This window comes from Miniopterus schreibersii (assembly GCF_964146895.1).
Source record: "Miniopterus schreibersii genome assembly, chromosome: 19".
Taxonomy (NCBI): domain Eukaryota; kingdom Metazoa; phylum Chordata; class Mammalia; order Chiroptera; family Miniopteridae; genus Miniopterus; species Miniopterus schreibersii.
The window spans coordinates 24,307,956-24,330,600 of record NC_138119.1 but is presented as its reverse complement, the minus strand read 5'-3'; the positions used below and the strand labels follow the sequence as shown (position 1 = coordinate 24,330,600).

The window sequence follows — 22,645 nt, the reverse complement described above, 5'->3', positions numbered from 1 at the left end:
ACCTTATTAATACATATATTGCTATAACTTTGTTTCTGGAGATTTATTCTGTGTCTCTGATGGAGCCATGCTTCCCTGTTTTATGGTATGCCTTGTAACTGGGTCGTGGTCTATCCATTTGAGGAAACAGCCACCTCTCTCAGTCTTTACAGGTTGGCTGTGTACAGGGAAAGACTTTCACCAATCAAACCTTGGCCGTGGATTCATTTTCTCTGGACTTGTGGGTGTAAATTCCCAGTTAGATGGGTTTTCCAGTTTCTTTTTTTTATGAGCTTGTAATCTCTTGCTACCTCTGGTGTCTGTCTGTAGAACTGCAAGTTTTCTGGAGCTGCTGGAAGCCATTCAAGTCTCTTACTCTCAGAGGTCCCCAGGTTTCTAGAGTATTCAGCATCCCATCAGTACTCTGTGTTGGACAAGACAGAAACCATTCCTCTGGGTAGCTCCCAAAAAGCCAGGGTGTTGGACGCATGCTCCACTCTTTTCTTGACCCATGATGGAGAGGTCGCCAAGCCGTGTTGCCCTCTGTCTGCTGTACCAGCTCATTTTTGCTCTCAGTGTCCCCCAGGCATCTACAGTGTGCCGGGTCTCATCAGTGCTCCAAGATGGGCAAGATGGAAACCAGTCCGTTGGGCAGCACCCTCAAAACCCAGAACATTAGATGCACGTTCCAACTCTTTTTTTCCCAGGTTGAAGCCAGGGCCTGGGAGTTTTCTTCTGGTCATGCTGCGCTAAACTGGGGGAAAGACTAAGGTGATCTGAAAGATAATATAAGCATATCATGGAGATATTGTGGCTTTGGTTCTAGACCACCACAATAAAGCTAATATTACAATAAAACAAGTTGCAATTATTTTGGTTTTCCAGTGCATATAAAAGATATGTTTACACTATACTATAATCTGTTAAGTGTACAATAGCATTACGTCTCAAAACATTGTAAATATCATCATTTAAAAATATCTTATTGCTAAAAATGCTAACCATCTTCTGGGCCTTCAGTGGGCCTTGCCGGCTGCTGACTGCTCAGGGTGGTGGTTTCTGAAGGTTGCCACATCAGTTGACTCTCCCTTTCACGACTGCTTTCTCTGTAGCACGTGATGCTGTTTGATAGCATTTTATCCACAGTAGAAATTCTTTCAGAATTGGAATCAATCTTCTCAAAACCTGCTGCTGCTGTTTCAACTAAGTTCATGTAATATAAACCTTTTGTCGTCATTTCAACAGTCTTCACAGCGTCTTCACCAGGAATTTGTTCTGTCTCCAGAAACCACTCTTTGCTCATCCAGAAAAAGCAACTTCTCATTCATTCAAGTTTGATCATGAGACTGCAGTGGTTCAGTCACATCTTCAGGCTCCACTTCTAATTCTAGTTCTCTTAATATTTCCAGCACATCTGTAGTTACTTCCTTCACTGAAGTCTCTAACCCCTCAAAGTCATCCATGAGGGTTGGAATCAATTTCTTCCAAATTCCTATTAATGTTGGTATTTTGACCTCTCCTCATGAACCACGAATGAGTGTTCTTAATGGCATCTAGAATGGTGGATCCTTTCCAAAAGCTTTTAATTTACTTTGCTCAGATCCATCAGAGGAATCAATATCTATGGCAGCAGCAATAGCTTTACAGAATGTATTTCTTAAATAATAAGACTTGAAATTACTCCTTGGGCTGCAGAATGGATGTTGGGTTAGCAGGAATGAAAACAACATTCATCTCATCTTACATCTCCATCAGAGCTCTTGGGTGACCAGGTAAATTGTCAATGAGCAGTGATATTTTGAAAGGAATCTGTTTTTTTGAGCAGTAGGTCTCAACAGTGAGCTTAAAATATTCTGTAAATCATGTTGTAAACAGATGTGCTATAATCAAGGCTTTGTTGTTCCATTTATAGAGCACAGGCAGAGTAGATTTAGCATAATTCTTAAGGGCCCTAGGACTTTTGGAATGGGAAATGAGCATTGGCTTCAACTTAAAGTCCCCAGCTGCACTAGCCTCTAACAAGAGGGTCAGCCTACCCTTTGAAGCTTTGAAACCAGGCATTGATTTCTTTCATTTAGTTGTGAAAGTACTAGATGGCATCTTTTTCAAATAGAAAGCTGTGTTGTCTACACTGAAAATCTGTTGTTTAGGGTAACCACCTTCATGAATTATCTTAGCAGGATCTTCCGGCTAATTTACTGCAGCTTCTGTGTGAGCATTACTTGACTTAACCTTACACTTTTATGTTGTGGAGACAGCTTCTTTCCTTAAACCTCACGAATTAACCTCTGCTAGCTTCAAACTTTTCTTCTGCTGCTTCCTCACCTCTCTCGGCTTTCATAGAATTGAGCAGAGTTAGAGCCTTGCTCTGGATTAGGCTTTAGCTGAAAGGAATGTTGTGGCTGGTATGATCTTCTCTGCAGACCACTAAGACTTGCTCCACATCAACAAGAGGGTCCTTTCATCATCTTATCATTCATGTACTCACTGGAGCAGCACTTTTACTAGCCTTCAAGAGCTTTTCCTTTGTGTTCACAACTTGGCTAATTGGTGCAAAAGACCCATCTTTCAGCCGATCTTGGCTTTCAACCTGCCTTCCTCACTGAGCTTAATAATTTCTGCTTTTGGTCTAAAGTGAGAAATACGTGACTCTCCCTTTCACTTGAACAGTTAGGCCACTGTGGGCTTCTTAATTGGTCTGATTTCAGTATTGTTGTTTCTCAGGGAACAGGGAGGTCCAAGGAGAAGGGAGAGAGATGGGAACCGCTGGTCACCGGAGCAGTCAGAACACACACGACATTTACCCATTGTCTGTTGTCTTATATGGGTGCACCTGGTTGCACCCCTAAATAATTACAATGGTACCATCAAAGATCACTGACCACATATCACCATAACAAATATAATAATAATGAAAAAGTTAAAAGTTTTGTGAGAATTACCAATATGTGACATAGGGACACTAAGTGAGCAAATGCTGTTGGAAAAATGGTGCCCACAGACTTGGTTGACCCATGGTTGCCACAAACCTTCAGTTTGTAAAAAACACAATATCTGCAGAGTGCAGTAAAGTGAAGTGCAGTGAAACAGGTATACCTGTAAGCTTCTGGCCCTGCCAGGGCAACCGCAGGCAGGGCTCGAAATTCAATCAATCTAGGAGCTTTTTGCATAGCTAATTTTAAAGTTGGTAATTTTGTATGGCCCACAAATGATGTTCTAAATATCCAAATGGTCTTTTGCAGAAAGAAGGTTCCCCACTCCTGCTGTAAATGGTCAACTATGGACAGATATGTGGACATCTGGGGGAAGGTGTTCCAGGTAGAGAGGAAAGTGAGAGCAAAGGCCCAGAAGCAGGCACATTCTTGGTAGAGATGCCACGTGGTTAGAAGGCATGAATGAAGGGGGAATTTATATGAAGAAGGGCTAGAGAAGTAACAGGGACTTAAATCCTATAGGGCTTTGTAAATCAGTGTAAGGGATCTTGGATTTTACTGGGAGTAAGTTACGGGAACTTGGGAGAACTTTGAGCAGAGCGGGGACATGATCTGACTTATAACTTAAAAGGATCACTGTGGCTGTCCCATAAGGAATAAAATGCAGGTGGTCAAAGTTGTGGATCCACTGCATGAACCCAGGGGGGAGATGGTGGTGGTCTTGGTGAAGACAGACGCCATGGAAGCCATGAGTTGTGATTAGATTGGGATATTTCAGAAATAATCTTGACAGGGTTTGATGTGAGATGTGAGAGAAAGCAGTAAAGGATGATTCATAGGTTTTGGGCCTGAAGAACTGGAAAAGTGAAGTTGCCAGTTAATGAGATGGGAAAAACTCAGATGGAGCAGGTTTTAGGGGGGAGCTCAGGAGTCTGATTTGGCATATGATTGGCTTGAGTTGTCCTTTAGACACCCAGTCAGGGGAGCGGTCCAGGGTGAAGAATACATTTGAGAGTCATCAGCATCTTGGTGATATTTAGAGCCTTGAGGCTACATGAAATCACCTAGGAGTGTGGATGGAGAGAGAGGAACAGAACCAAAGGTTCAGAGGTAAGGCAGGTAAGACAGAGATCAGGGAGACTGGAGGAAAGCAGAGAGCATGGTGTTCTGTGAGCCAAGTGAGGACATGTTACAAAGTGGGAAAGACTAGCACTGTCAAATGCTCCTGCCAGTTCTTACTGTCTTTACCATGATCTGTAATATGCAATTGGTACTCTAGTCTATACATTCACGATAGTGATTTTATGTATACTTAGAAATCATTAAGCCCAAAACATGACACTAATAATTTCTGAGCAGTTAGCTTTACACTGAACACATAGGCTGTATATGACACAGTCGTAAAAGTTGAGTCCTGTGACCATTTGGGATACATTATGCACATGCAGGTAAAATAAACAGAATGTTCGCCCAGTTTCAAACTTATGAATGGATTCTTTTTAAAAATTCAATTATAAATTTATTTATTGCTTGGAACCTTTCAAGTGTTTTCACATAGAAATAAATTATAAAGGAGAGCTGTACCCAAAGCTAGGCAACCAAAGCTATCATAGAGCTAAATTGTAACACCAAGACCTGAGACTGAAACAATAAAATCTAAAAAAATTTTAAAAAACCCATTTTATTGTTTTTACTTATTTTGTTGTTGTTTTTTGTTTTTATTTATTTGGAACTAGTGATTCATTTAACCTCTCTATATCTCAGCTTCTGTGGAAGATAAGTAACATGTATCTGATTTGTGTTATGTGATACCATATTGATAATGGTCACAGGGTTATTTTTATGAGGTGGTGAAACACCTCAGTCTTACAGTGCTGGTGCCAAATAGTTATTTAAGGAGAGGTAACTGCCTAGAGGACGCCCAATAGATGCACAGTAGGTGATTTAAAATGAAAGAGTGAGTGAAGTTCAAATGCATTGTCACCTCCTGATGGCCGCACTCTTCCTCCTCATGTGTCCTCTGGACCCTCAAGAAACCCCACGTTGCTTTACTGTGACTTTTCATTCCCCTTTCTCACTGCCAAGTTTAAATGCATCCTGCTCATTCCACCAGCATAAACACTTTCTTGGTTTGAGAGGGTTTGAGGGCAGAAGTGGAGATCACTAAGGATGTTTGGCCCAACTTGATACTGCTTTGGGCGTGAGACCCATTGTTCCTTAAAGATCGCTCTAGTGCCCTGGCCTTGTGGCTCAGCTGATTGGAGCATTGTCCATACACCAAAAGGTCACGGGTTTGATTCCCAGTCAGGGGACATACCCAGGTTGCCCTTTCAATCCCCAGTTAGGACACGTATGGGAGGCAACTGATCAATATTTCTCACTAACATAGACGTTTCTGTCTCCCTCTCCCTCTCCCTTCCCCTCTCTCTAAAATCAATAAAAAAATTAAATAAATAAAAAGATTGCTCTAGCAATGGCATCTTCATAGGTCGCTGTGCTCTGAAATGCTCTTGGGACTGGTATCCTTGTGTGAATGGAGATGAACAATGCAGCATCTGTGAATGACTAATGTAGAAAACATGGGGAGGGATGCCAGGCTCGTTTTTGGTGCTGATGGTTGCGGTGTGACACTCTTAAGTTGGTCTGAGAGGTGCCCGAGGGAAGGGTTTAATTGCATTTTTGTGCAATAAGTATTGGACACTTGTCAAAGGGTAGCTCTGTCATTCCAGTCAGCTTGAAAAAGTATAAGAAATTCTATCTCATCCCTGTTTCTCAACAAAATAGATTTCAGCTAATTCAGTATTTACTTTAACTGGGGAGTGCATGGGTGTGTAATTGAGAAAGACGGGGAAACTTGGAGGAAAGTTAAGAAGCTGAGACAGGAAGAGCATGAATCACTGCATTTTAGGAAGTCATTCATATACTATTTTTGCTGTCTTGATTTGGTGACATTGAACCAAGAAATATAAACACATTAAACAGTTTAGCAAGACTTCCTTTTCTGTGCATGATGTTAGCCAGCCATCAGTAAAGTTAATCTGCAGTGTATGAAGAAATTTTACCTGGAACCTGAAAGCACAGATATTAATGGCGATGAGTCAACTCAGTGGAAGTGAGAAATACATAAATTTTATGCAGGTCCTGAAACAGAGGAACTATCAGAATATTATTGGAATATTTTAGTATTGTGATAGCTGGCCTTTACTGGTGACTAATTTGGGTTGTGAAAAGTTTGATTTACTCAAATACAGATTGGATTAACTGGTCTCCTTGTTGGCTGTGCATGTGCACAGCTGCTGAGATTTTCAATCCTCGTTATGATCTTTTAGTTACATACTTGGGAGGGGCAGGAAAAAATCATTTGTTTTTGAAACCTTTTTTTAAAAATCCATAAAACCTGTTTAAACTTGCAGCAGTTGTATAGGCTTAAGTGTACTGGAAAAATCAAAGGAGCAGAGATCAGTGACATTCTATTGAAAAAGCCAATAAAATCTCCAAATTTAGGGATTCTATGGATGCATGTAATTGACAGAGTAAAACTCCCTTCATTCCATTTGGGGCTATTTCTTTTTCCCATTAGTTTACAACATCAGTCCTTAGAAACTACATAAGTAAATGCTGGTTAGTGTGGTCAGCCTTAGGCAAAATGGTATAAAAATTTTGTCTTTGTTGCTGTGTCTCCTTGATCTCAGTCTTCTGCCCACACAAATCCTATTTTAAGGACAATTTCTTTTAAAAGAACTTCCTAGATAGAGTGACTGTAAGTAGTATTAAGTTCCTAGCTTATTCTTGTAGAACTAGCTCTTCTTTGTTATCTCAGCAACCTTTATCCTTTCACTTCTGTATGCCTTTTTATTTCTTTCCGACCTCTTAACTCAACCTCCTCTCTCCCTACTTTTCTTTTCCTTTATTAATCTTGTCCCTCCACTTATGCTGAGAAAGAAGGGGCCAGAAATATAGACAGATTGATATTCTCATAGAATATTAATAGTCCATACAATAAATCAGAATCTGCGAAAACTCATGAAAACACACCAAGCAGGTCTCAGTGTGCTGGCTTCACTTGTCTTTTTCTGGATCCTTCTGTGTTGTAGGGACTCAGGGGGCTTGACAGTGTTTTAGCTTTCCTGCACCACAGTGTCATTTCACGCAGGGCTCAAAGAATAACAGGACTTCCAGTGTTTGCTTGTCTGGTATATAAATCATCTCTACAGCCACTTGGAAAATGGTCACTGAACTTGGATGCCGTTACACAAATTCATTAGTGATAGAGTGGTTATGTAAACCGTGTTACATGTAGCTACTCAGTGAGATATTGATGTCTATGAAGTGAGATATTGATGACTTCAGAATGCCTTGGAACATGCTTATGTTATATGGAAATAGTTGAAAGCAGGTTTAATGATTATAACGTTTAACGAAACAAAAATTTGAATACATGCATGTTGCAAAAAAAACTCTTTTAAGGACCCTGAGTGATTTTTTTTAATTCTTATTTTTCCAAATGTCCAATACTATGTATATTACTTTTATGATTAAAAAAAGTCTTCCAAAGTGGATATAACGAGGGGATAAACCCTACACCCAGCAGTACTCCTCTTGCTTCCGGCCTCTAGCTAACTCCGCTGTTCCCTATTTAGGATTTTAAACTTTTGTTTCTACTAATAGGAAATCAGTTTGCACTTTCAAAAGAGCAAGAAAAAAGGTGTATGCACTTTACTAGTCTGTATAAAAATAGCTTTGCCGTGCAATGGTGTAATCCCCAAATAGAAGGAGGGACATGGGCAGGTAAGCAAAGTGTTGACTTTTAGAGGTGTTTTCTAAAATCTGGAGTGCAGATAGTGCTTCCTGTAGGAAATGCTATCCTTTTAAGTTATAAGGATTAAGTCTTTTGTGTGTTTTTTTAAAAAGGGTGCTTTATAAGAATTTCTAATTAATGTGTGGTTAAACGTAGGTCATCCATTACTTGGAAATGCATTCAAGAACTTTGAAAGCCTTTTTAAGAAACCACGAAATAGATTCTGATTCAAATTGTTTCCAACAAAAACAATAGATTAAAAACATTATTGTATATTGCCTTGCTCACTTAAAAGATGTACTCTGGGGAAACCTTGAAAACTTGCTTCTTTACCGGACTCTAAATATAGCATATTTAATCACCAGTGTTCTGTATAAAATATGCAAATGTACTACTTCACCCATTTTTGTGCATGAAATGAGAAACACGTATTTTAGAAAGAAAAAGGTTATTGATGTTAGATTTAGAAAAGGTGATTGATGTAACTGTGGAATTTTTCTTTTTTGGATTTATGTAGATGCCTCTATTTTTTCTAGACCAAAACAAATAAACAGACACCAACCCCCCTCCCAAAAAAACCCCTCCAAAAACAAAAACAAATGCCATCTCCATATAACTATAGAATTTCTGAAAAACTAAGTTACATGGAATGTGTCTCAAGTTCATTTATCAAATTGGAGCCTAGAAGGTACATTAGTATAGAATATTTGATATCAAAAGATGAATATACAAAGTTATGTCTATAATCTGAAATATTAGATAATATCCCTTGATTTCTCAGATACATGCCAAGTCGGACACAACATGAATATTCAATAAGGATTCAACAATTAGTCCATGCTTTCCCAGAATAGCATTCTCAGACATAGAGGGTTTTACTTAAACTGACAAGTATATATTCTTCATAGCAGAACTATAAGACCATAATAGATTTGCTCTGAAGTTTTTTGCTAATAGGAATTAGCTTTAATGCTGCAGTAGTAAATATCACACTGCAATGAAATTTAGCACGTTTAACACGCTATTTATCAAAACCTAAGTACCATTCTTTTGCATGTTAATATGAAGTTGTCATTTTGTAGGCCGAAAAGTGCTTGGTATTGGCAATATTATATGCTTCAACCCAGTATTATCGTTAGCTGAGAGCGGCACTGGAGTATACTTGTGGAATAATATGCTAATACGGTGTGGCTTTCAAAAAGTTGTTTGTTCCCTTGTTGGATTATCAAAGGCCCCAGAAATATTATCTCATGCATTGAACTCACAGAAATGTTTTTATGACTGTCAGTACCTGCCTTGAGCTCCAAGGCTGTGCTAGTTTCATATGATTACAAGCAAGTGTCTTAACAATGTTTGGTGTTAAAGCTGATGATAGTTCTAGAAGGCTAGATAACACTGAGACATCAACTTTTAATAATTCAAGAATGCACAAATTCATAGTAGAATGCTGTGAACTTTGATTCTAAAGCCATTGTTGTCATGGAAACAAGATTTTCATAATTATATGAGTAATTACCTTTATCATCTCTATGAGTATAAGCCTCTTAGAGTTCTATTTCTTAAGTATGAGCTTATACTCTTGACTATAAGTATGTATTCAACTTCCTTTCCTTATGCATGTTCTATTATTGACTATAAACTAAAGAGCAAAACTGAGTGAAGCCTCAGCCAAGATCTACTACATTTATTGTAGATTTTAAGTTTGGAAGCCTTTCCTTAATCCTTCTGATAATAATAATACATTAGGATTAAATGCATAGGACCCAACATTTACTCACCCTAACCTAAGTAATTCACCTTAATCAGTTGTCAACATGACTTGATTTTCCACAAAAGTTGCCTTTAATGGAAAAGTGAATTTTTATTATTGATGAAGTGATTGTTCAGTCACATAATATGGCATATACAGAAACGGTGCTCATGAAGGTATTTGTTGAATGATCTGATGGCCTGAATTGATATCGAAGTTGCAGAGACTCTTAGATCTATGACAGTGCACTTGCGAAGGGCATTCAATTTCCTGTGGATGTTGACCAAGAGAACTTGTACAAAGATATAAAATAAATTTACAAGAATAATCCAGAAAGAAGACCTTATGGTAGATTCATTCTCATAGTGATTTCACATATTCTCAGTCCCATCTCAGGCTTCTGTTGCAATAATCACAGCTCTGTGATAACTATTTACAGCCCACACATTGCCAGACATACTGTTTATAAGTCTACATTTGCTTATTTTGCATTTAAATAATTTGTGGACCTTATCCAAGTGTCTGCGTAATGTTGCACCTCATCACGGGCAAGCAAAAGAACAGGCTAAAAAGGGATGGTACTGATCATGAAAGCTATAGTAAGTCAAAAGTTGGAGGAATTAGCTTGTTTCCAGTCAATAAAATAATTTTGCTTAATGGGGTAGAGTCTAAAGATATGCCTTATCTTTTCTTATCTGTATCACCCATGTTGTTACCTCTCTTGCTTCCCTGTGCCTGACACCTGAAGCAATTGTTCATCTTTTTTAATAAATGAATGTGTTGAAGAAATGCCTGTAAAATATAAAAACATACTTTGGATGCAATGAAAATCTGTCTAAATCCTACCTCCTCTTCTTTGATTTTTCCTGGAAGCATTAGTTTCTCCTTTGAGTTACAAGGCTAGAGATCACGAGCCTGTAAATGTATGTGTTCCTATCTTAAGATATTTTCAAAGACATTTTTAAATTGTTAGGTTTTATTTATCTGTTCTTTTTAATTTTTGCGCTCATAATTATTTAACTAAGTACCATTTTCTTCCAGTGGTCAATACATTTAATGATAAAACACTGAAGTCACTGAGGATTTTATGTGACAAAAAAAGCCCCAATCTGTTCTCATTTTTATTTAACATTGCTTTCAAAATACTGGGCAATGTAAAAGAGATGAAAAGTAATAAAACAAAGCTATCAAAAGATGCGGAGATAAAATGTCATTATTTGTAAACTATAAGTTTGCTTACTCTCGTTTTTCAGGTAGAAAACAAAATCAACAAAACAACAAATAATAATAAGAGCAGAGATTTTAAATAGTCTAGGGCAGTGCTTCTCAAGATGTGGTCCCAAGACCATCTCAGAGATTTGATGAGGTCAAAGCTATTTTTTTAGTAATGCTAAGATATTTTTTGCCTTTCCAGTCTCATTGTCTCATGTGTGTACAGTGGAGCTTTCCACAGGCTGTGTGTGGTTCACTCCCAACATGTTGAAAGCAGAAGCATATATTAGAACCTGTTTTCTGTTATAAAAGTATAGAACAGCACCCCCTTCTCACTAAATATTTGTTCATTTCGGAAAACAGAATTATTTTTCGTAAAAGTAGCTTACTTATGCTAACATATAATGGGATTATTGTTATCTTCCATGAATTGATCAAAACATTTTGAAAATTAGGAATTCAAACAAATTTAGTAAATATCAAGTTATAACTCACATGTACAAAAGCCCATTGATGTCCTCAATAGTTTTTTGAGACTGTAGTGGTTTTGAGATTTAAAAAATTGAGAATTGCAGGTGCAGAGAATGGCAATATACAGCAATAACCAGTTATAATTTTAAAATGGAAGAAAAAATAAAAGACCTAAGAATAACCTTACAGACCTATGTGAAATATGTAAAAAGACTCTATTTCAAGATATTAAAGGGGACTCAATAAATGGAGATTCATACCATGTTCATTGAGGGGAAGTGTCACTATTACACTAGTGTTCAATCTCCTTAATTATTTTATAGATTTCACATATATCCAAGCAACAGATATGTTAAACCTGTGGAAATGAAAATTTCTATAAAATTTAACTAAGGGATTCTAAAGTTTGTACAAGAATAATAGATAGTAACGGCAAAAACATTTAAAAATAATAGACTTGTCTGATTTGATGTTAAAGTTGCAGTAGAGAGTCAGATAACATTATGTGTACATATTGGGCAATGATTCAACAAATATGGTAACAACAAGGGAAAACTGGGTATAGAATAATAATTAAAATAGAAAATACATTTCATATATTTCATAAATCCAACTTTGTAAAAAGGGTAGCAAAGTACCAGGAGTAGATACCTTAATACATGAATGGTGGTTATCTCTGGATTCTGGAATTATGAAGTTTTTTATTATCCTCTTTATGCCTTTCTGTACTTTTCTAACTTTTTGCAATGAACATATGCCACTGTTCAAGTAAATAACTACAGTTCAATTAACTTTACACACAGCTGTTGAAGTTTTAATTTATAGTTTAAAATAAATGAAACCAATGAGATTTCTACTGCATTCCAGCTCTGGATTACCTGACAGTAACCCCTTAGGTCATGCCTCCTGTATTAACACAGTGTAGCATTTGTCCATTCGCCAGTACACTGTATAGCCTTAAACAAGCTCCTTTGGTCTTTAGTTTCTTTGCCTATGATGACGTTTCCTCTCATTTTAAAATCTGTAAGTTAAGCGATGAAGATTTCTAAAACTCTATTTCCAACAGACCTGTCTTGTCTGAACAATCTCTATGTCTCTCTTTCACTACACATTTCCTCCTAACATATTCCCTTCTATGTTTAGTGCTTGTGGAGCTCTTCTTTTCCTCCCCAACATCTGATGATTGAAGAAGGGATTAAAATGTCACCGTCTGTCTGTCTGTCAGTGCTGTTCAAGGCAGCATCCAGATCCTAGTGCCCATATGTGAATATTGTTGACTAATTGTCATCTACGGGTCTTTGGTGATATTGTCATAGAATGTATAGAAACCGGGAGAGATTCTGAGATTCTAGATATAGATGGACTTCATTAAGTTACATAGGGAATTGCTGTGTCTTTTCCATCTCATCTGAGCCTGTTTTGTTGGACCTCATTGATATATACCCTCTACAGTTAACACACATCCCAGGTTTGGCTACTTGTGTTTAACATTCAAAATGATTAGGAGTTTGGAAATTGTTGTGGTTTTGATGAAGCTATATTATTTAAATTGTAGCTTTCCATCTGATATTTTAATTATGTGATGTTTACTAAAAATGCATTGCTTCATTTAGTTGTTATCATAAATAAGTCACTATATATGTTAATGGATGATATGAATGCATATTGGTACAATATGATAAGCTTCATGCATATCCATTAAATTGATAGCAAATATAATTGAACTTACTAAATTCTTTAGTATAAAAGTATAATCTATATTGTATACTGTAAATAGAAAAGCAAACCTTAGAATTGAGTCTCTTTGTGTAAGTAGTCATCTGGGGTGGGATGTATGCTGTTTGATGCCTCCATGTGATTCATGTGTACTGATGAATTTCTTTTTAAACTTGCAGCAAATAGTGGCAGCAATAAATGCAGGGATTATACCGTTAGGAAACACCTCCAATCAAATCAGTCACTGGGACTTGGGAAGTTCCTTCTTCTTTGCTGGCACTGTTATTACCACCATAGGTAGGAGACAACTTATTTTGTTTTTTAATTTTGGTACAGCTTGTGAGCTAAACTTCATTTGTTTGAATTATTTTTTTACAGTTGGTCAAAATGGTCTTTGTAAGGTAGAAAATTAGATTTTAGTGAATTAATTTTGGAAAAAGGGTTTAAAGGTTTGAACAAGGGGATAATGGAAATGAATTAGTTATCGTTTCAGAATACTGAGTTGTTTAAAAAATACACATGAAATTCAAGAGCAGCGCAGTTGTCGTTTGACTAATGGACAGGAACTTCGTGAAATGGCTTGAAATTATGATTTGTGTGTGTGTGGAGAGGGTGGGGCAAGTAGTTTTAAATTTTCCTGCACCTTTGATTCTTTGATTGTAGAAAGAAAGGATTGGAGTACAATTTTGACTTTTTTTCATGATCTGATATCAACTTTTTCAATTTATAAATTTTAACTATATTTCAACAGGTTATTCCTGTCCTTATATAATTCCTGTCTATTATAATTACTTCAGGACTTTATTTTTATACATTATGTGTTTCCAATAGCACATATATAAAAAATTAACACTGATTTATGAGGATTACAAAAAAGAATTAAAGTTGAAATCCTTGCTGTTTTACCTTTTAATCATGTTGTTTGTTATAATGTTAGAAGGGTCACGTAGTGGAACGTGATCTCTTTCAGGCTTGAGTGTGCACACACTCAGCACCTTCTGGCAGCAGAATGGGTACATGTAGATGATTTCTCTACTGTTAGTCATTCAGTACCCAAGAAATATCCAGACCCCACAGTGAAGGCCACGCTTGCCATGCTTTGGGGACCAGGAGGAATTATAGCTGTCTGGTTTAATGGCAAGAGGTCAGTTTAAAGCCTAAGATTTAAGATAGGGAAGGAAACTGACTCATTACAGTTATGCAGGGGTTTTAAGTGGAAGAAAATACATGTGCACAACTGAGTTCTGCCCCTCCACATATGCTTGTGATGAGAATGCCACTCCTGGACCTGATCTCTGATTTTGGGGTGTGAATTAAGATTCTAAAAATTTTCATTTTATTCCTTGATGCCATTGACAAAAGCCAAATGAAGCGTATAAGGTTTTCAAATCAGTACTTTATATCAAAGTCCTAATGAAGAAAGCATGGGCAATTTATGGATGAACTCTCGCTTAACATTTCCCTTTGAGAGGAATTTGTAGTGACCTGTCATTATGTGAATTCACTGCAGTGCCTCTTGGTGCTGGGTCACTTGCCAGTGAAATAAATACCTTAGCATGTTGATTTTTGCCTTTGTTCAGAGGTCAGGGAACTATGTTTACTCTTCCATTTCCATTAGCTAGGTCAAGAAGTTGTGTGGCTGTGAAAATCTGGAAGAATGGCAACCTTGATTTCTAACCATAATAGCAGGTTAACTTTGCAGCTTAGACATCTTGGTCATTTCGATTATGGAAATGACTGTTTATTGTGTAAACTGCTTAGAGTCTGGAAGGGAAAAAAGCTCACAGACTGAGCGAGAATGGTTTGTTTCTGCCCAATGAAAGCTCAGAAATCCAAGGTATAACTCATCATGACCACCGCGAAATTATTCCACAGGAGACTTACTCATTATACAGACTTGCTGCTGCATCATATGTTTATAAACAGTCTCATTTTTCAAATCCCAGATTCAGTAAGTTTTGCAGACATATCCTTCAACACATGAAAAAATAAACCATTATTACCAGCCTCACCCCAAATTATAGCCATTAAGCACAGTAACTGATTATTTAGGTTGTTTAGGTAGCTGCCTGACAGCCCAGATCTCCTACTGTTCTATCTCAGGCTGTAGCAGTAGGTGAATTAAGTCATTCTAGGTCATCCAAATGTATTTCATGGTCTTTTACTCCTAGGTCAAGGCCACCTCCTTGGACTACATTATGATTTAAGGCTGGGTGAACATTCTGGCCTCTTTCATAGGTGTGCATTTGAAAATTTAAAGTATAATTGCTAATACTGCTAACGATCATAATTGTGTGAGCCTTGAAGTGGCTTTTAGCAGTCCTGGAAATTGTAACATCCCGCACTATTTTGAATCAGTCATTTCAAAATAGGACTTGAGACAGTTTTGGAGAAGAAATTACAGTAGGTTTTATAAGGTGCTTGGTACAAGCAGTGCTTCAGGGAGCGGCACTGGCTGTAGTTGCCCAAGATTTTTCTATTCAGTGTTATCAATTTGCCTTGGAGGCCAATGTGACCTTTACTATTCATTGGAAATATGCCCAAGGGGAGTTCAATTACACAAAATGGAACGTTAAAATTTAAGGAATAATTTTAGAGAATCTCTTTATATGTCTATATACTCTTTCCAAAATCCTTCCAAACCCTTAACAAATTCCATTCCACAGTAGTATAGACTAACACCCATTATTGACTCCTCTCTCTCACACCTTACTTTCAGTCCATCAGCCGATTCTGTTGGCTTGGCCTTTAAAGGGGATCCGTAATCTAACTATTGCTCACCATTCAAACTGCCAGCATCTTGGTCCCAGCCAGCATCATCTCAGTGTTAGCATCCTTACAGAAAGGAACCTTCTGCTCAGACCCTTCTGTGGTTTCTAACTCCATCAGAACAAAAACCATACTTCATTGCCTTTCTCACCATAGATACAAGTTCTGTGAAGTTTAGGGATTTTTATGTGTTTGAGTCTTTTCTGCATTCCCAATGCTTGACACATAGTGGGTGCTTAATGATTATTTTTAGAATAGAAAACAAATAGGCATTCTAAATGGTATGGACTGTGGCTTACTAGACGTGACATAATGCTAAGTTGATACCTATTATACTAAATTCTTAGCTCTTTCAATAGATTTCATTACTAATTTTTTATTTGTTCAGTTGTTGATTCAACAAATAATAAAACAGTATCACTCTGCTACTGTAATAATAAAAGATAAAGTATTTGAGCTTAAGTTGTACACAGACCAGTTGAGAAGCCAATGGGCCAATAGTCATTTACCATATAGTGACAGGTACATTTAAGAGCATTTAATGGAAATAGAATGGAGTAACACTTCACATAAATATTGGGGCAGGTGGGTGCGTAAGGAAAAGGGCAAGGAATATTTCCTTAGTAAGTGTCCTAGTTGAGACTGGAAAGAGAGTTAGGAATTTTCCAGGTGAATAAAGGTGGAAAGGAAACATTTGAGGCATTGGGAGTTCATGTGGTAAGACCAAGGGTCAGAGACAGAATGTTCTGTTTGGGAATTGCAAGTTATCTGGAATTGTTGCTTGTCATTGAAGGGACTCATGCTCAGGACCATGCAAATTAGTAAGTCAGTGTGAGTGGCTCCTGTTGGATCAGTGCTACTTCTGCCACTGCCAGGGGTATAAAGGGCATGGTCCAATTTGCAAGATAAAATTTACACATATGATATAATCGAAGAATGAGAGAAACAAGTATAAACACATGGTACGTGGAACCATGGTTTAAGTGCTATAAAAATGGAGAAAAAGGAAAGATCATGTGGGCTGGAACTGGGAGGAAAGACTTAACTTAGATAGGTTGAATTTGAATGATGCTTTGAAGAAAAAAGTTTTGGTTTTGATTGATGAAGGGGAAAGAGCCTCCCAGTCTGTGACATAGTTAAGCAAAAATAACAAGGAGTGGGGTGAACTTGATTCATTTTGAGGACAGAAAAGCCAGTATTTGAGTAGATCAGAGGAATTGTTTAAAGGAATAGTGGGAGATATTGTTGACTGATTCAGATGGGAAAAATACAGTTGAATATAATTTGATTTTTGTGAATTTTGGACCTACTATAAGACAGAACGTGGATTTTTTTTTCTTTTTTGGCAAATGAAAGGACAGGTTAAAAGTGACATTAGAAGATGCATCTGTGAGGAAGAGGACCCCCGGAGACCGACAGCTGAGAGGGCAGTTAGGAGGTCATGTCAGTGGCCCATGGAAAGAGCATGAAAGTATTGACTGGATGCTTGGAGTGGCTTTGGAAAGATGAGAGTAAGAGAAAAATGTTAAAATAATTAGATGCAAGAATCAAGAGGTCTTGGCAGCTAATACAATGAAGAGAGAAGGGGTCAAGATGTTGAATAACGAAGTGTATATTTAGGCAGCAAACCTGCAATTCATGGAGAGCGCTAGTGGATCCTGTAAAAAGAAAGGAGGGGGGAAAACTATCAAGATTTTACATGTCATGTTATATCCAGAAGCTTCCTTTTAGTAGTCCCCCCCCTCCATTTTTATTTGTTTCTTATTTAATTCAGACAGACTAGGAATACAGGTGGTCAGGCTCCCTCCTGGAGCCCACGTTGGGGTTGAAGGGACCAACAGTCAATTATCAGCACCTTAGAAAACAAGACCGTTGTCCATGGTCCTAAGCAGCCAGTAGGTAGCGAGTGGGAGGGGTTCTAGGGGCCACTGTGGAAGACCTCCAAGCAGGGGACATTTAGGCTGACACCTGGAGGATGGGAAGAAAGCGGCTAGGGAAAGGGGAGCACAAAGACTAGTTCAGGCAGAGGGCGAAGCGCGGAGGCCAGAGAGAAGGCTGGTGCATTCACCCGTAGGCGAGAAGATGCTGAATTGAACTAAGGGGGGCCCAAAGTGGACAGATACACGATTAAAAAAAAAGAAAGCATACTGATGGAGATATGCTTTATCTCTGAGAATACTGCCATAGGGGTATTCGTGTTTTAAACTGTGTTATTTGAAAGCCAATAGGAAATCACTTACACTATAGGAGAGACTATTGACAACTTGATGTAATGGACAACTGCATTCTATTTTGAGGTCCATTTAAAGATAGGAATAAAATTGTAAGATGGTTTTTTTACCTGAAGGCATTCAATATAATAGCATTTTCCCCAGTGGAAAGTAAACTGGAATGCTGGTTGCTGAGATGTGCCCAAGCTGATCACTCAGTCATCATGATCTGCGAGTGTGAGAATGCGCAAGGCTACCACCATGGTCTGCAGCAGCTTTAAGATCCCAAAGCATGACCTTAAGTCTTAGGGGAAGCTTTCCCTTGGAGTAGCTGTCCTCATAGTTACAAAGCACTCTTGTTTTGTGCCACTTGGGTATAGAGATTGAATTCAGTTATGTAGTTTCTATATTTAGTTTTTCTATATTTTGAACCAGACAAGGGGACTTTTAATTTGCTTTTACCCAGGTTGAATTGCTAAAGATGATCACAGATTTACTGCAAATGCTTAATGATTAGAAAAACAAAACAAAGTGGGGGCAAAAAAAACAGGAAAAAATGAAGTTTGGAATAACTTTAATAAACAGTTTATCTGGATTTTTATCTTCTTCTTAGAAGAGGTCAGTTTTGGAAATGCAGAGGGTGTATTGCAAGCTGTAGAGCCTTGTACATTCTTCAGCAAGGAGTCTAGGACCTTTCCGTTGGACATGGTGGTAAACTACAACTTCAAGGGTGAGGGAAAAATTGTTCAATTTTGTGATCTCAAGGAGCTGCTATCTGAACTTGGAAAGGAATGCCCTTGAAGCAGTGGTGTAGAATTTGGCAGCATTTTCCCAGGGGATGGTATCACTGCAACTTTCGTGGGTGGGTGTTATCTTATTAATTTAGTGCACCTGTAACTCTGTGACATTTCACTGGTCTCTTGGCTATTCTCAGAAAACTGCATATTGGATTTTGGAAACCCATGTTAGAGGAGAAGTTAAGGTTCTTTGAGGTGGCTTAAAAGGCACATAATCTTGCAAGGTGACTTCCAGGTCTGACTCTACAATCTCATTGTGTTTTTCTTCCTACCCGTTTGTTGAAGTGTGTGTTTATTTTCTCCAAAATATGTAGTTCTGGTGTTGGGCAGTGGAAATTAAGAAAAGGTTTTGGGTTTTTCATTCTCTGTTTCTCTTCCCATCCACTTAAGTTAATGGAAATAAAAACCTATCTCAGGATATTAAAAACATATGTTCCTGCCATTCACATAGGTTTACTTACTTTCTAAGTTAAAATGCATTTCTCAGAGACTGTGTCTTATGAGTGGTAGTTAAGTTTGCAGAGTTCAAAATTATATTTGATAGGCAATAACGCTGAATTATTGTATTAATAGTGTTGTAGACTCCAAAGCAATAATGAAATAGACGAATTCTCTTCTCATTACGTATGTATGTCGCATCAGTCAAAAGGGCTTCAATTCGGAGCACCTAGTGCTGGTCGGAAGGATTAGAGACAGGATCTTCCCAGGGCTAAGGAAGTTGCTGCTCCCTCGCCTTCTCTCTTCTTCCCCTCTGCCTGCCCCCCCTTTTTGTAGCAGAAGAACACAGAGCAAGAGAGTATAGATCTAACAGACCCTGGAACTCCCAGGGAGAGGAGGGCTGGCTATGGTATCAGCATAGCAGTCAATCACATCTTGGGTGTGTTCAAGGTCAGGAATCGCTTGTATTCTGAAACAAAACACACTTTACTCTATTCCTGCATACTTCTGAAAAGTTTGCACTAACGTATTTTTAATCTTCTGGAAAGTTAATCACTGTCAGATTTTGTGATCAAGAAATTACCCCCAAATTGGGAGCAAAGAATTGTCATGAAGTTCATGCCCTGAATAAATACAGAATCTATTTTTGCTTGTCTTCTCCCCCTTCCTAAGCACTGAAAGCCAGCACTGTTTTGTCATAAATTATAGATTTTATAGAGCATCTGACTGACCACCGGCTATGCAGGTATGGCTCTGGATGTGATTAAAACTAGGTCAGATGATTATCAGAAAAAAATATTTTTTGCAACTGTCTCAAGTATTTCATTTGATAAGGAAGGAATGCAATAACATTGGTGTGGGCCTGCCTGCTTTCAGCTAGTCACGATGCTACATATTTATTTTCTCCCCAATCCTTTTTTAAATAAATTTTTTAGACTTGTGCAATCTTACTCTTGGAAAATTGACATTGTTATATATGTGGTACTATAAATACAGAATGATGTTTACAAAAGAAGTACCCGTGCCAAAGGAGGGTCATGTGTAAGTGGTGTGGTTTGTGTGCACCTAACGTATAATGCAGACACGACTAACTCCAAGTGGAAAGGAATTCCATGCAGCCAGCTCTTGATTCTGATGTCCCATTGCAGGGAATACAGGGTGGTCAAATGGAAGTTTACAGTTGTCTGTATGGAAAATAATACTATAATTAATAACTAATAATACAAGAATAAACTATGTTTCATGTACTCACAACTGTACATCTACATTTGCCCCACCCTGTATTGACAATATGAATAATTGAAAGTCACAGGTCATCAAAAAATGCCCGTTAATTACAAATATTAAACTCTACCCCTTCCAACTTCATTTTAAAACAGAAACAGCAAACGTGGGCAAGTTTGGTTGAACGGTATACCTGTCCTCTCTAAGTCCCACAGGCAAGCAGCAAGGGAAGAAAAAGTGAAAAGAAAGGGTTTGAAATAAGCCATAATGTGCCTAAATAGCATGTTTTAATGGGCAATATAGGCAATTTCAGTGGTGTCTGTAGGTACCCTAATGGAAACTATGCTGTAACTTAATTTGATGCATAAAAATAGATATAGACACGATCTAATAAATACCATATTACAACTAAATGATGAGTTATATGTGTTCATGCAGAAACTTAACCTAGTACTACTTACATAATACAGCTTAGAATGAAAATCTTTTCCCGTTTTTTTGTTTTTTTTAAGGAATGTCATATTTCATTGTAAGCTTAGATTTGTGTCTTTGCTATGAGCTAGGGTTGTATTCTTGAGCAAATCATAGTTCCATTATCTTTAATTTTGTCATTTGTCAAATGGGACTAGTGTTTCTCCCAATCCTAGCTGCTGAGAAGGTTAAATAAGATTCTGTATGTGAAAACAGCTTGTGCACTGAATGACAGTGTACTAATTTACAGTAAGCTGGTTTTATTATTGTAGTAATTTTTATTTTGTTAAAATAAGCCAGCATTATCTTTTGCGCATTCATTTATGTTACTAATATTGATAAAAAAAGAAAATACGTTCTTTCTTAAAGCTTTGAATACCCTATACCCTCCTTCAAAGCTACTTGATATTCAAACTAATTAAACATTATAAGAAAATATTTAATTTGCTTTCCAAACTTTGTTTCCTTAACCCCATCACTGCAATGGGATTTTTTTTTTTTCTCTTTTCATATGTATTGTTGGCTCCTACTGTATTATTGAAGGAGATTGTGTTCCTGAACTACCTTCTTATAGAAGGGAAAATATCTCAAAATAAAAATAAACATGTAAAATTATAATCTTAGCTTTTTTTTTGCAGAGATTTTGCAGTTATTGATGGTATTATTTAGGGATTCTATTAGCATTTCAGTAAAGATCACTTAATAAGGTCAAAGTCATGATGATAAAAACATTCAGGCCATTTAGGAAAATTAGTTAAAAGACTGGATTTATTTTTGATGTAGAGGCAAAATACTGCAGGGGTCCACAAACCACGTATGGCCCGTGGGCCAGATCCAGCCTGCCACTTGGTGTGTCATTTGTCATTATCAGAGCACAGCCACACCCAGGGATGTTAGTGTCTGTCGTCTTTGGCTGCCGTCTTGGCTATGATGGCAGAGTTCAGTAGTTACAACAGAGGCCATATGGCCTGCAAAGCTGAAAATATTTACTGTTTGGCCGTTTACAGGAAAAGTTTGCCAACCAGGGACTAAAGAAAAAAGTGTAAAGCAAGGAAAGAAAATGCAATTTGTAAATAGAAGACCTGGATTGGAGTCTTGATTCCAGTAGTTATTCACTGTGTGATTTTGACTACATCATTGAACTAGATTTCTGAGTTGTTTCCTTCCTGTGGATAGTCTAAATAGCTCCCTAATAGGTGAATAATAATAAATGATTGATTTTATGAAAACTCAAAGGATAATATACTTAATAATGGTTAATTAACTACTATCTACATAGCATTGTGTTTTTTGTGTGTCTTTTTAAGAATATGCTGTATTTCTCCATTTGTCTTCATTGTTCAGTAAAGGTGGAAATAAGCTTTGTGACTTAATTTCTGTAAACCCTGGAAGCTATAGGATAAACTTTAAGTTTATGATCATGTCTTCTGGAGAGAGGGCCCACAGTATGTATCAGATTCTCAAAGGAGCCCACAATCCTCAAAGGAGTTTAAACCATTGGCTTGAATAATTCTACTTTTCAAGGTGATGAAAAATGTAATTTTTGTGGCACTTCAGAAATTGAGAGAAAATACCACTTTAGAAACAGAAACAATATGCTCATGTAGATGCTAGCGATTAAATAACGGCTTAGAGAACTGAGGGTAGAGCTCAGAAGAAAACCATGTGAAACTGTTTCTAAAAATAAAAAGTCTTATTCTATTGCTGAGCTCTGAGTGATATTATAGTGTCAAATATTTTCAGTTCTCCCAAGCTGCTACCGATTCTGAGTTGTTTTCTGTAAACATGATGGGAAACGTTATAATTTAGAACACTGAAGCCCAGTCTCCATCCATGACACTCTGGGTTTAAAAAATTCAAACTTCGGGGAAAATTTT

The 22,645-nt window shown here is 37.5% G+C and overlaps 1 protein-coding gene across 2 annotated transcripts in view; it reads left to right on the top strand.

The window, feature by feature from the left end:
* Positions 1-22,645, top strand: part of KCNK2 (potassium two pore domain channel subfamily K member 2) — a 137,853-nt gene that overhangs the window by 63,432 nt on the left and 51,776 nt on the right. For both annotated transcript variants that reach the window (XM_081121589.1, XM_081121588.1), the window contains exon 3: positions 13,039-13,156. In XM_081121589.1, the coding sequence (XP_080977715.1) occupies positions 13,039-13,156 (118 nt within the window). The remainder of the gene's footprint in view (positions 1-13,038; positions 13,157-22,645) is intronic.